The sequence below is a fragment of the Eleutherodactylus coqui genome, chromosome 10 (genome assembly GCF_035609145.1).
Source record: "Eleutherodactylus coqui strain aEleCoq1 chromosome 10, aEleCoq1.hap1, whole genome shotgun sequence".
Lineage (NCBI taxonomy): Eukaryota > Metazoa > Chordata > Amphibia > Anura > Eleutherodactylidae > Eleutherodactylus > Eleutherodactylus coqui.
This window is the reverse complement of record NC_089846.1, coordinates 18904864-18918886: the sequence shown is the minus strand read 5'-3', so window position 1 is coordinate 18918886 and position 14023 is coordinate 18904864. Positions and strand designations below refer to the sequence as shown.

Here is a 14023-nt window from a genome sequence, read left to right as displayed (position 1 = left end):
TTTTTTTCATTCAGTTTATTTTTGTCAATTAACAAAATACAATTAGCACTTCTATTTCTGAAATCATTCTTAGTTTGCATTATTTTTCCATACCTGCCTAAAACGTTTGCAGTGTACTGTAATGCTGGACACGCCGGGGCTGCAGCCTTGATATCAGCTTTGGTGGTACACTTTGTGAGGTGGAGCTGAAGGTTAGAGGTGGCCATCAGACGTCCACAATGAGATTCATTAAATCATAGTCCGTCATTAAGTTGAGTCGGCTCGCTGCTTGATGTCAGGTCACCCAATGCCAGCTTTATCAGAGGGCATTAGATACCAATCAAAAGGACACTGGTGTGAATGTTTTAACACTTTATTTTCCAGTCACGTACATGTTGCAGTCCTGTGCTGGCAGGTGGCATGCGTGACGTTAGAATATGGCTGTTTGGACGTCCTCGTGTTCCGCTGCTGGCGCCGCTCCTGCGCTCATGCGTATCTGCACTTTACAGTATAAAGAAACTAAAGTGTCCAGAGGGAAAAAAAAGCATAATTAAAAGACATCAATCGCTGCTCACCAGCCTGGACGGCCGACATACCTCCAGTGTAACATGGTCCGCCCTGTCCAAGACGGACGCACAATCTCACGCACAATGAGACATATATATACAGGTCATTGTACAAGTTACGGTTCATTAAATATATATATGTATAGATAGCAGATCCACAAGGCAGTCAGAGCCAGAGAGCTTAGCACATATTATATACAGTATATCGACCTCCAGCTCCTGACCGGAGGGGATGCAAGATAAAGCGATCTCTCTATTACAAGCCGGACCTGAACACGTGGCGCAGGCAGCCATTGTGTGGGCGGAAATGGTCAGCAGCCTATAGGCTAGCCATCAGTGGTAAATGGGAGACTCCGATTCCCAAAATGCAAGAGTCATAGTGGATGCGCAGAATTATCAACGCAATGGTTTCAATAAAGGGACAGGACAGTATTTTGGACACTTCATGTAAAGAATCTGTGGGGTTCCAGCAAATGTCACCCAATGATAAATAGACATTTCTAGCTTGATCATCCTGATTACCAAAGCAGGCTGAGATGAAGATAGCGCCAACACGACTGCCGCCAAGAGACTACTTGTCAGTCTGGTTGCTATGAATGCAAATCCCTAACAACCACCACCGTCTTAGTTCATGGCTTTACTGACAAGGAAGCTAGATGTAGCTTCATCACATCCCTAAGGGCTCATGTCCACGGGCAAAATATGATTTAGGATCCGCAGCGGATTACCTGCACGCGGATCCGCACCCCATAGGGATGCATTGACCACCCGCGGGTAGATAAATACCCGCGGATCGTCAATAAAAGGGATTTAAAAAAAAATGGAGCATGAAAAAATCTGGACCATGCTCCATTTTCGTGCGGGTCTCCCGCAGGCTTCTATTGAAGCCTATGGAAGCCGTCCGGATCCGCGGGAGACCTAAAATAGGAATTTCAAGGATTTACTCACCCGCAGCGGGCCGGGAAGGTCTTCTCTTCTTCACGGCCGCATCTCCCTTGCTTCGGCTCGGCGGATGTGCCCGGCGCATGCGCGCGGCACGTCGACGACGTGCCGGCGACGTGCCGCCGGCGTGTGGAATTCATCCGCCGGCCGAAAAAGAAGATCCGGCCGTGAGGAAGAGCAGAGCTTCGCCGCCCGCTACGGATAGGTAAATTCTTATTTATTCTTATTTTCAGCGCTCATGTCCGCGGGGCAGGAGGGACCCGCTGCAGATTCTACATGTAGAATCCGTAGCGGATCTGATTTTCCCCGTGGACATGAGGCCTTAGGCTAGGGCTACAATGGACTTTGGTCATGCAAAACATCCGGCTTGTCTTTTCTGCAACTACCGTGTAACTAAGTAACAACATGGCCCCACTGACAATCAATGGATGCAATGTGACACTGTGTAGTCCTAGCCATACAGCGCAACTCCACCCCAAAAGGGTTATACTAGAATCAGCTTTCATCACCTCTCCAGAGTCTGATCAATGGGGGTCTCACTGCTGAAATCTTCACCAATCCTAAGAATGGGGGTTCAGTGTGCCCTCTCCGTTTCAATGCACCTCCTGCAATGAGGAGGAGATTTATGGAGTGGCAGCTGTGCGTTCGGAGCGCTGCTTCATTCATTTCAATGGGACTACCAGAGATAGCAGAGTACAAGCTCTTAGCCATTTGTCAGCCCCATTGAAATAAATGGAGTAGCGCCATGTATATGTGAAAGTTACTCCACTCTGTCCTCCCTGCAGGTGAGAGAAGTGACCCCACAGTGAGGAGAAGAGGACCCCAATGATCAGTCTTTTACCATCTATTCCATGGTGATAAAAACGGATTCTGGTGCACCCCTTTGAAACCAGTCCTCCATATCACCAGATCATAGAGGGACCTTAATTTTCCATGTCAACTTGACTTCCACAGTGGTCTGTGTGTTCTGCAATCTGCCACCCTCTACAGCTGAAGGCAACTACAACATGTCAAAAGTTTTGATCAGTGGGGTCCAGCTGCTGAGACCCCCACTGATCGCTAAAATGAGGGGGCTGCAGTGGTCACCTAAGAGTTGTGGATTGACCATGGCTGTCATTGTTGCTTCCTGGATGTTTTTGGCAACTAAAGACGGATGCACAGATATCAACAAAAGCCTAAGCACCCGCCCTTCAGCAGCCGACAGGCCTAAGCGCCCGCCCTTCAGCAGCCGACAGGCCTAAGCGCCCGCCCTTCAGCTGCCGACAGGCCTAAGCGCCCGCCCTTCAGCTGCCGACAGGCCTAAGCGCCCGCCCTTCAGCTGCCGACAGGCCTAAGCGCCCGCCCTTCAGCTGCCGACAGGCCTAAGCGCCCGCCCTTCAGCTGCCGACAGGCCTAAGCGCCCGCCCTTCAGCTGCCGACAGGCCTAAGCGCCCGCCCTTCAGCTGCCGACAGGCCTAAGCGCCCGCCCTTCAGCTGCCGACAGGCCTAAGCGCCCGCCCTTCAGCCGCCCACAGGCCTACACGCCGTCTAGAAGTGCTGAGAAGTCTCAGTGTCAGTCTTCAGGTATCGATGACAGCCAAAGGAGCTCAGTGTTCCAATCCCTACATTTCATCGATCAGCAGGGGTCTCAGCACTCGGACCCCCTCTGATCAAACTGTTTAACATGTCAAAGGTGTTTTAAAAGTACAGCTGCTCTTTAAACCCAGTTCCATGCCAGTGACAAGAGCCCGATGCCACCATTCCCTGCAGCTGCTTGGCAGGTCCTGTAAGCAGCGAATGAGGCTGTAATACCTCGCTCTATTCCTCCTCGACACCCAGAACCTCATGTAAGGATAACAAGAGGAACGGCATTGTAACTGTGGTTGGAGTTGCCCTTTAATAATCAGCCATAAAGGCATAAGTGGGAGGAGTCTGATAAGTAAGAGCTGCCCGCTTAGCTCTAGCATTGCCACCTTAAACTGCATGTCAACCTTTTAACGCCACGTTGTGTTTAGGTCCAAATTTCTGTGCTGATCTCTCCTTACAGCAGTTGCTTAGTTATTCTAATACTTAGCACCAAATGCCCTACATAAACATAGTGTCATAATAAAAGGATGTGTGTTTGCAGCCACCACTAGAGGGAGCTCAAGAGCTTACTGAATACTGACTATATATAGAAGTCAATGTAATGCAAAGTCACAGTATGCTGTGAGCTCCCTCTAGTGGTGGTTGCAGGCAGCTAGAAATCACTGAACTTTATATCAATGCAGTGGATTTATAGCTCTGTATCAGAAAACGGAGCAAACTTCGACTGCTATAAAAATAATAGGCGTTCATGGGTGAACATTAAATAAAGTTATATGGAGCATCTGGGGATGTGGGGTGGACGGGCAGGGAGTCGCTGAAAACCTCCTGCAGCAGATGAGCGAGGACATGACGGTGGCTCTATGTATTGGACATGTGTAAAAAGTATCAACATAAAAATAAGTTATAGTTAAGACCCGGGAAAAGGGAAGAAAATAAAGTGCAAACCGCAAGGAGGCGAAGGTCGGGGAGCCATTATCCAGATCACCAGCAATCATGTCGCACCTGTCCACATCGTCTCTACAGTATTACCAGCGGGCCAACAGGAACATGTTCATAGGAGGCAACGGAGACAGAATGGGCACACACGTGGAATGCACGAGCCGAGGAGGAACGCAAGACTAAAACCGGGGGATGCCCACATACGAAATCATAGAGGCCTACGATACTAGTGGTGGTTTGAGATGATGGAAGTAATGCGGCGGTCCTATTCTCAGCTTGCGGAGGTGGTCTGCGGGCTCCCATGTGGCGGCACACATTCCTTGCTTAGTCGGACAATCTCCTGCGACAGCGCTTCTAGGTCCTGCATGAGAAAGGGAGACAGGGTTAAACTCTTAAAGGGGTTGTCCCGCAACAGGTTTCATGCAGACACCCCAACCATGGCTTATCCCCAAGTGTATGGCAGCGGGCGGCCGTGCACGGCCCGATTCATCTTAATGGAACTGGCATGGATAGTGGAGCCGGCCCTCTCGGGCTCACATGGCGGCCCTAGATACACCAGATCAGCGGACAGTATTGCACACTATATGCTTAGATACACCAGATCAGCAGACAAAATGACACATAATAGGCTTAGATACAGCAGTTGAGTAGAAGGCATCAGACGTGATAACGTTAGATACACCAAATGAGCAGACAGTATCACATCTGATAGGATTAGATACACAGGTCAGCAGATGGTATCGCACATGATAGGATTAGATACATACTTCAGCAGCCCGTACCACACAATGTCGGTGGAACGATGTATACGCTGTACATATGTTATGGTGGGATTTACGATACTTCGTAGTGAAGAACTCCACAGACCCCATAACGTCTTCCATATGTATACGGGCACAGCCCTCCGCATGTCCTATCACTTTCATGCCCGCTGCCCCATGCTTCTCCCCGGGCGTGCTATGATCATGTCCGTCACGTGGCGCCGCATGCTTCCTACATTAAGGTTAAGGCGACACTTCAGAAATCTGCTTCTCCCAGCAGTAGGAAGAGGCTTTTCATGTTGCTATTCCCAGGCTGCAGGTTCTGTGCAATCGGAAAATCAATGGCATGGATTGCTTGCACACTGGCAGCCTGAGATCTGTTTGACCTTCTTCTGCCCACCTTGTACTCCAAAAAGTAAGAACCACAAGAAATAACCTACAAGTGTATGTTGGAGGTGACCGGCGTGCATGCAGCGACCATAAAGGACAGCCCGTGGCGTGCGCAGCGACCAGAAAGAACGGCCCGCGCAGGGGCCGGAAGGGACAGCCCGCACGTGCGTAGTGATTGGAAAGGATGGCCCGTGTGTGCGTAGCCACCAGAAGGGACGAGCCACCTGTGTAGTGACCGGAAGAAATGGGCCGTTCTTGTAGTGACCAGAGGGGACAGGCCGCATGTGCGCAGTGGCCGGAAGGGACGGCCCGCGCTTGCATAGTGACCGGAAGAAACGGGCCGTATTCGTAGTGACCAGAGGAGGAGTGTGCGGCGGCCGGAAGGGGCGGCCCGCGCGTTCGCAGTGGCTGGAAGGGGCGGCCCGCGCGTGCATAGTGATTGGAAAGGATGGCCCGTGTGTACGTAGTGACCATAAGGGACGGGCCACCTGTGTGGTGACCGGAAGGGACGGGCCGTATTTGTAGTGACCAGAAGGGACGGGCCACCTGTGTAGTGACTGGAAGGGACAGGCCGTATATCTGTGTGAGAAGAGCAGAAGCCCTTCTGTAATCTCACAGAACCCCCATTACACACATTACTAATATCAGGAACTATCCAGTGTGTAATATGTACCCCCCAAAAAATCCCTCCACCACAGACGCCCCCCGCGGTGTAAACATGTCCAGTAGCTGACAGCCTCTTCTACGGGAAGCATGTGTGCGGCTGTAAATGAAGCATCCCTTTCACCGGGAGTGCTGAGCGAGGACATTGTGAGTCCGGCTCCATGTACCAGACCCATCACTATGACTTTACGAACACCCTGTGATGGATGAGCCTTCCTTCTCCAGTAACAGTATGGGGGATTTGTTCTACCGTCCGGGGCCAGAAGCCCATCACCCCCATTGCTATGTGACTAGTTGTCTGCGCGGGGCAGACGGCAGCGTTACACAAGCGCTCGTATACCACGTATATCAGCCTCCGTTACTTCGGATACGTTTTGTACTACGACTCTTATTTACCGTTCCTCCAGGTTTTCCCTTTATCTCTGTCTGACAACACTTTGCATTATGTGAAGCACAGAGTATACTTCATGCGACTTTGCTGTAGGCGGGCAATTATCGGGCAGGGAATGCCCAATGCCACAAGGTCCCTGACTTCTATGGGACCCTTGATGTGCAGCGGCATTATGTAAGACGGAGGGGTCCAGCACAGAGGGGTCCACCGTGTACCTGCCCACCGCTCCTCATAGGGGACAAGCATCTCATGGACGCTGCACTTCCTGTCTGAAGACGGAGGAAAGCTGCAACATGTAATCCTCCAGCCGTCTGCAGAGCGGTATCATCTTCCCGCATAGCTTGCAGTATACAGATGATGAGCGGCCCACCTCGCGGCGTCCAGCGTCTCTCACCGGCACTGGCAGAGCGACAGCCGCTGAGTGCTCCTGTATCAGCACAATGCTAAAGCGCTCATTTCCTTCTATTGATTAAAAGTCTTGGAAAATGATAAGGCTGATATTGCCTGGTGGCTTACGCTGCACTGAGCTCTCCCCGGGCCGCTACCGGCCGCAGGTCCCTTACACCAAAGCATTACCAGCGAGTGGCGCCAGAGTTCGCTCTCGTACATCCTGCTTACACAGCAGATACATCGTTGGCGCGTTCAGATGAGAAATCGTTCGGTCGATCGCATTCGCTGAATAATTAATGAGAACGGCTGAGCGAGCGCTTTTTAAACCGATTAGCGAGCGAGCCGACGATGGTTTCTGAGACTGCAGAAAATGAACAAAAAGTGAATGCTTATTCTTCGGTCGCTGGCTGCGTTTATGGGGCCGCGAGGTGCCGGCTGGGCGGTCCGTGTCCTCCCTAATACGGTACAAATGCACACGCTTTATAAATAGAGATGACTATCAAATGGGCAATTATGTTCCTTATCGCCAAGGCACGGTGCTGGGAGGGTGGGCTGCATTTCCCAGCATGCCTTGCATTTCACTGTGTCTTGGATTTCAAGATAAGGAATTAAATATGAAGTGTGCATGTGTCTGTGCTGTAAAGACTATTCCACTGAAGCTTCGGCTTAAAGGGAACCTGTCCGTTCTCTAGCTTTGGGCGGTATAGTATAGTGAAAGGCACGATCATTTGAAGGGGTTTTCTGCCCTTTTTTCAACTCCTGATCCATCCTTAGGACAGGTCGGCAGTAGATCATCAGGCAGCGCAATAAGAGGCAGCATCCACGGCAATCATTTAGAGATAAAAGGACACTTCATTCCATCATGGTCCAAGTAGACAGCAACGTTTCGATCCACTCAGGGATCTTCGTCAAGCTGGAGTGGATCAAAACGTTGGACCACGATGGAATAAAGTGTTCTTTTATCTCTAAAGGATTGCCGTGGATGCTGCCTCTTATTGCGCTGTCTGTTGGATATACACTGTTGGGTTTTGGATCCAACCCAAGGAGAAGCATGACATCCCCTTGGTTTGAGCCACGGTTTGACAAGAATGGACAAGTGAGTGCTGCTGTGGACGTATATTTATGTGGAAGGTCATCAGTAGTTGATGGACGGGGGTCCGCTACTCAGGACCCCTCTGAATCAGCTGATTGTCCAGCGGCCCGCTGTTGGTGCCTATATCCATCAGCGGATCGTCCGGCCCACTGTTGGTGCAACAGGACCAGCGATGTTGTCATCGATCAGCACAGGAAGTGGAAGAGTCAAATTCACTCCCATTGAAATCAGTAGGAGCGCTGCTCTGCTGCTGCACTCCCTGCTTCTGTCATGAGACAGACGTCACATCCAGTGCTGACCGTGACAGAAGCAGGGAGTGCAGCAGCAGAGCAGCGCTCCTAATGATTTCAATGGGAGTGAATTTGAGTCTTCTACTTCCTGTGCTGATCGGTGACAACATCCGGTCCCGTTGCACCAACAGCGGGCCGGACGATCGGCAGATGGATATAGGTCCCAAGTGGCGAACCCCCGTCCATCAACTACTGATGACCCAGATCATCAGTAAAAAAGGGGCAGAAAATCCCTTTAATTGGACTGTCACTTATAACAATCGGTGTTGGGTTTGCGTAATACTTAAGATTTTTATAGGGGGTTCTCTGGGAGTTTTACGGTTAATGACCCATCCTCAGGAACGATCATCAATAGTTGATCCATGGGGGTTCCTGGGTTGGTACTGCAGGCACAGCTCGATGGAATTCAATGGGATTCCTGCAGTATCAACCCAGGCTGCTGCAATTTTAACAGCGCCATCTGCTGCCAGCATTGTCCGCACTTTTGTAAACACTTTTATCTGCCGCTCTGGACCCTCTTCTTCATCCTGAAGCGGCCGCTGATCAGCCAATGTGTTTATATGCATCACTTCCGCAATAAATACAACTCCCAGCATGCATAGAGCTTGTTTACAGGCCAGCACTGTAGCTCCGCCCCCAGCTTACAGGTCCTACAACTTACTAACACCAACTGTAGGAGGGAGACAGAACTTTCCGGAACTCTAAATTGCACATGAGCAATACAGCGCAGTGCTAACACTCCTGTCCTCCCATCATGCACTGCTCACAGGATGTTGGAGGCTATGGGCAGAGGAGGAAGTAGCAAATGCGGACAAGATGTCAGAGGAAGCAGAGATATTTTTCAGGTGGAGGGTCACATGACAGAAAGAAAATGAAGAAAATAGACAGACCGGGTACAGCGACCCTATTACAGAATGACATTGTGATGATGTACATTAGACGTTACAATGTTAGTCTGAGTCCGGAATACCCCTTTAAGCCGGCTATACCCATTAGACAGAGGTAGGCCAATGGTTAAACAAACAACCGTCTGATTTTGCAGATGCAGCCATATACATGTTAGTCCATATTGGCCAGTAGAGTTGTTTGAGCCGGCCATAAGTGTTCAATCACACTGAAGGATCTCTAGGAGAAGGTTCTTATAAGTGAGGATCGTTCCTTAAAGGGGTTGTCTCACGAAACCAAGTGGGGTTATACACTTCTGTATGGCCATATTAATGCACTTTGTAATATACATCGTGCATTAAATATGAGCCATACAGAAGTTATTCAGTTACCTGCTCCATTGCTGGCGCCCCTGTCGCCATGGTGCCGTCTAATTTCAGCGTCTAATCGCCCGATTAGACGCGCTTGCGCAGATGGGTCTTTTCCCTTCGGCTCGGCAGCAGCGGCGTTCTGGCTCCGCCCCCTTGCACGCGTCATCGCGTAGCTCCGCCCCGTCACATGTGCCGATTCCAGCCTCCTGATTGGCTTGTAATGCACGATGTATATTACAAAGTGCATTAATATGGCCATACAGAAGTGTATAACCCCACTTGCTTTCGCGGGACAACCCCTTTAACCCTTTAGGACCAGCCACCGGAAATTTACGGCGGCCGGTCCTGGGCTTAGAGCACCGCCGATAGTAAAATTACGGCGGTGCTTTAAGTCTCCTGCCTTTGCAATCAGTCAGAGACAGGAACGGGTTATCAGCTGCTAGTGACAGCTGATAACCCAGAGCAGAAGGCAGGAGGGGTTTTTAACCCTTCCTGCCTTCTGCTTCCCCGATATACAGTGCTCAATGAGCACTGTATGGGGAAAGTGAAAGTAACATGTACTTTCACTACGGGAGCCTCGGGGGGTCATGTGACCTCCTGGGATTCCCTGCTACTGCAGAGCTGGAGGGTCAGACTAGACCCTGGCAGCTCTGCAGGTGACTAATGTCACCACAGGGGTTGCTTTCCCCTGTAACTAGGGCTCCTATGGACGCCCCAGCTACAGTGGGAAAGTGTCAAATAAAGGAAAAAAATATATATGTGAATGTCCCCCAGAGGTCTTATATGACGTCATGGGGGACACAGATAGTAAAAAACACAATTACATACATCAGTAAAACAAAATAACAGAATAAAACAACAATACATACATAAGAAAGAGAATAACACAAAGCAGACGCCAACAAAAACCGTCACCGCATGCGCCCTGTAAACCAAAACCATACATACTATATATCAAAACGTCCGAAACAAATAGAGGAACCCATTCCCATACTTTATTTTAGTGTAAATATAAAAATAATTTTAAAGAAAAACTTATAAAATGTTTAAAAAAAATGATTTTTTTAGCTTCTTACCTACAAAAAAACTAAAAAAAACGGAAAAAAAAGTCAGTGAAAAAGATATAAAAAAATAGTCCTATATGTCACAGAAAAAAAAACGCAGCAAAAATAATTTTGGTAGCTAAAGGAAAAAAAAATAGAGCAGTAAAACCGCCACATGGGTTAAAATCCCTAAAAAGTGTCTGGTCCTTAAGGTACAAAACAGCTTGGTCCTTAAGGGGTTAAAATGAAAGAGCTTTCAACCGACCACTGGACGAAAATATCAAGCACGGCCGACTGATGTCCAGGTGAGGACGGTCGGTTATCACTCAGCTCAAACAATCATTTGCTCTTAAAGCTCACCCGGAGAACAGACTGGCGCCTCCAGTCCCGGCCGTTGGCTCCCCTGACTCAGTGTGATGTCAGAGCATGTCTCATTAGCCCCGGCCGTCTCTCTTGCTCCAGAAGTTGTCTCCTTGCCCCCCTATTCCTTCTCGTTGTCTCTTTTGTCATGTTCGGATCCTTACTGTTGTGTTATTTTCCCAGCAGGTTCAGGTGGCTTTACACAGGTCAACTATCATCTAAATAGTAACTCGAAATAGTCGCTAGCGTGAGCGAACGACCGCTGTTTGTGCGCTTTTACACAGGAGGTTGTTGTTCACTTCTTGTTCAACTTGCAGGATCGCTGAACAAACTGTTGTAAGCATTTACACGGACCGGAGTATTGTTTGGTGCCTAGTTAGGGAATGTGAGGGCTTGTTTTTGAAATTACGATCCCCCCCCCCCAACACACACTCATTGGCTGGCAAGTTCACTGAATGCACATAAATACGTGAAAGCGGTCTTTGAGTGAATCCCAAGTGTTCTTCAAAGGGTGAAAGCATCACTACAAAGTCAAATATCCCCGCCAGCGGCCATATTTATCTATATACTAATACAGATGTATACAAGGGCAGGTACAAATGCCACTTCCCAGCAGAATGCAGATTACTATGTGGAGGGGCATTGCACAAGTATCTTGCACTTGTGCAATGCTCCTCCATATAGTAGGCACTCACACGTCTGTGTTAGTATATAGTATTAGTGTATGGACTCAGTGGAAGTCTTCAAACAGAGTCTGGACAGACATCAGTCTGGGGTGTTTTAATGATCCTGCACTGAGCAGGGGATTGGACTCGATGACCCTGGGGGTCCTTCCAACTCTACCATTCTATATAGGTAATTATGGCCGCTGGCAGTGATGTTTGGGTTGATTTTTCCCTTTGCAGTGATGGGTTTGTAAATTGTATTGAAGAGACTCTCAAGATAACGAGGACCCTTGTTGTGGGCTTATGAGCTTACATATTTTGGCCGAAATATTCACTAATACCTCTTATTTATTAGTATTTATCATTGTTTTTTTTGCAGTAAGCAGTCTGGCTTTAGATGCTGGGGGAGCCCGGAGTGTAGGTGCAGTGTGGCTCACTTGCAGGGCAACCCGCCAGGCTAAATCATATGTAAGATCATTTATAAGTTGTAAGCCTGTATGGTGCACTACACGTATCAATGGGATCTGCACCCTATGTATGCCTTATCTATGTCCAAGCATAACCCTAAGCAGCCACTCACCCCAATATATGGTAGACGTGCGAGTGGCTGCTCACCAGCATCTTGACCTTGTGTAATGCTCCTCCATATAGCAACCTGCCTCTGCATTCTGCTGGGCAGTGGCGTTTGTACCTGCTGTTTTATATCTTTGTATTAGTATATAGGTAAATATGGCTGCTGGTGGGGATATCAAAGGCCAAAAAAGACAGAGACCGCAACTGCGAGAGTTCTGCAGAAGACAGCAAGGACTGTTCAGTCAGGGGTCCCTCACACGTATTTCTGAGTTTTCCGGAGCCAATGAGCGTTAAGTGGGAGGGCAAACTGTTCAAAAAAGGAAGGGGCCAATCAGTGTTTGGTGGGGGGAAAACAGCGGACAAGCGCACAGCTCCCTGAAAAGTTGTTGAAAGATGATGATTACCCGATTACACCGAACAATAATCAGCCAGCAACTATTTTTAAGTGAGCTGAAAAGAAGTGATTAGTGAACGAATTCTCGTTCGTTAGTAAGTGTCGCATAAGGCCCATTTAGGCCAAACGATTCTCGCTCAAAATTCGCTCTAAGCCATCATTTGAGAGATAACCATTGCGTCTAAATGCACGGACATCGCGTAGTTTTCGTGCACGATTCATTCCTCACCCAATTCTAGTTTTCTTGAATTGAACAATGAACTCAGTCAGCAGCACTGATAAGATTCTTTCAGCTGATGTCCCACTGGTAGTTCACAGCAGGATGCAAGCTGTAAGTGCAGAGAACAATACAGCTGTTTCCTGATGCAAAACAGCTTTATTGTTCGCCGAGCGATAGCGGCGGTGTCCCGCTCTACCTGCATGGTTCTTTAGTAGCTACTATAGACTATGCAAAGATGATCGCTCAAAATTGTCACTTAAACTGTCATTTGAGCGATTTTTGAGCAATCCTCTGTCAGTGTAAATGGGGTCTTACATTCACTCTATGGAGCGACTATTCAGATGATAATTGTCTCATGTAAAGCCATCTTTAGAAATTCCCCTGCTTCTCTGAGCTTCCCATTAGGTCTGTCTCTACTGTAATGCTGATTTTCTCAGTCTCTCATCTGGAGTGCTAGCAGTCTCTCCTCGCCCGCTGTAGTCTCATCATTATTACGCCGGATATCTCCCAGTCTAAGGTTATTATATCCCAGTGACCCCCTGGAGACCCCTCATGCGCTCACCTTCTGCAGGTGCATGTTCTTGGTGAGTTGCTCCTCCAGCATGTTCTGCAGTTTCTTGTTCATCTCTCTCAGGTTCTCATCACCGGGTTTCACCAGATCCCTGAGAACACTGCTGAGACTGCTGCGATCTACCTGCCCGTGGAAGGCCGAAACGTCTGCAAGAAAGAGAGTAGATGTTTTTTCTTGTTTCAAGGAATCCACCTTATAGGAAAGAGAAAGGCCTAGAAGATATCATCTCATAGTTCATCCAAAACAGAGAAATACTACAGCTGCAATCAAAATTATTCAACACTCCATTGCAAATTAGGTTGATTTGCCAAGTTTACAAACTTTCAACTGTTTGCAAAAAGCAAATCGAACAAGAACAACGCAACTAACTAAACACAACCAATATAACAAGTGGTTTCTACAAATTCCTCATACAATGCCACTTTTAATGGCTACTGCTATCTCAGAATTATTCACCCCCTGACTAGTATCCCTCACAAGAGCGCACATCTGCAAATCAGGTGTTGTCTCAAGTGTACCTGATGCCACTAATCAAGGGCTTTATTAGTTGCATCAGGTGTGCTTGAGATACAACACAAACACCTGGGCTGGTTGGGGCCATGTTGGCTGACATTTAATTGCATGTTAGAAATATAGCTAAGTTAGCTATAGTTAAGAGAGTGGTCCAAAAAGTTAAATCGTTGCCTTCTACAAACATGGAAAAGGATACCAAAAGATACAAAGACGCTGAATGTTCCTAGAGATACAGCTGGAAGCAGTTTGCAAGTTCCAAGTTAAAAGAACATTGGCTGCACTACCTGGATGTGACAGAGAGGAAAAAAATCACCGTCAGCCAGCAGATTCTTGAGGAGGCAGATGGTCAAAAACCCTCAAGTGACTGCAAAAGAGCTGCAGTAAGATCTGGTGGCAGTGGGCACTGAGGTATCCGCTTGTACAGTAAGGCACATACTAAATGCTGAAGGTCTTCATGC

The 14023-nt window shown here is 48.3% G+C and overlaps 1 protein-coding gene across 2 annotated transcripts in view; it reads right to left on the bottom strand.

Annotated features, from left to right (window-relative positions):
- Positions 1-336: 336 nt before the first annotated feature.
- Positions 337-14023, bottom strand: part of GRIPAP1 (GRIP1 associated protein 1) — a 95060-nt gene continuing 81373 nt past the window's right edge. For both annotated transcript variants that reach the window (XM_066580450.1, XM_066580451.1), the window contains 3 exons: positions 13044-13198; positions 1809-4353; positions 337-1220 (listed from right to left, as the gene is read on the bottom strand). In XM_066580450.1, coding sequence (XP_066436547.1) covers positions 4264-4353; positions 13044-13198 — 245 coding nt within the window. In that variant the 3' untranslated portion in view covers positions 337-1220; positions 1809-4263. The remainder of the gene's footprint in view (positions 1221-1808; positions 4354-13043; positions 13199-14023) is intronic.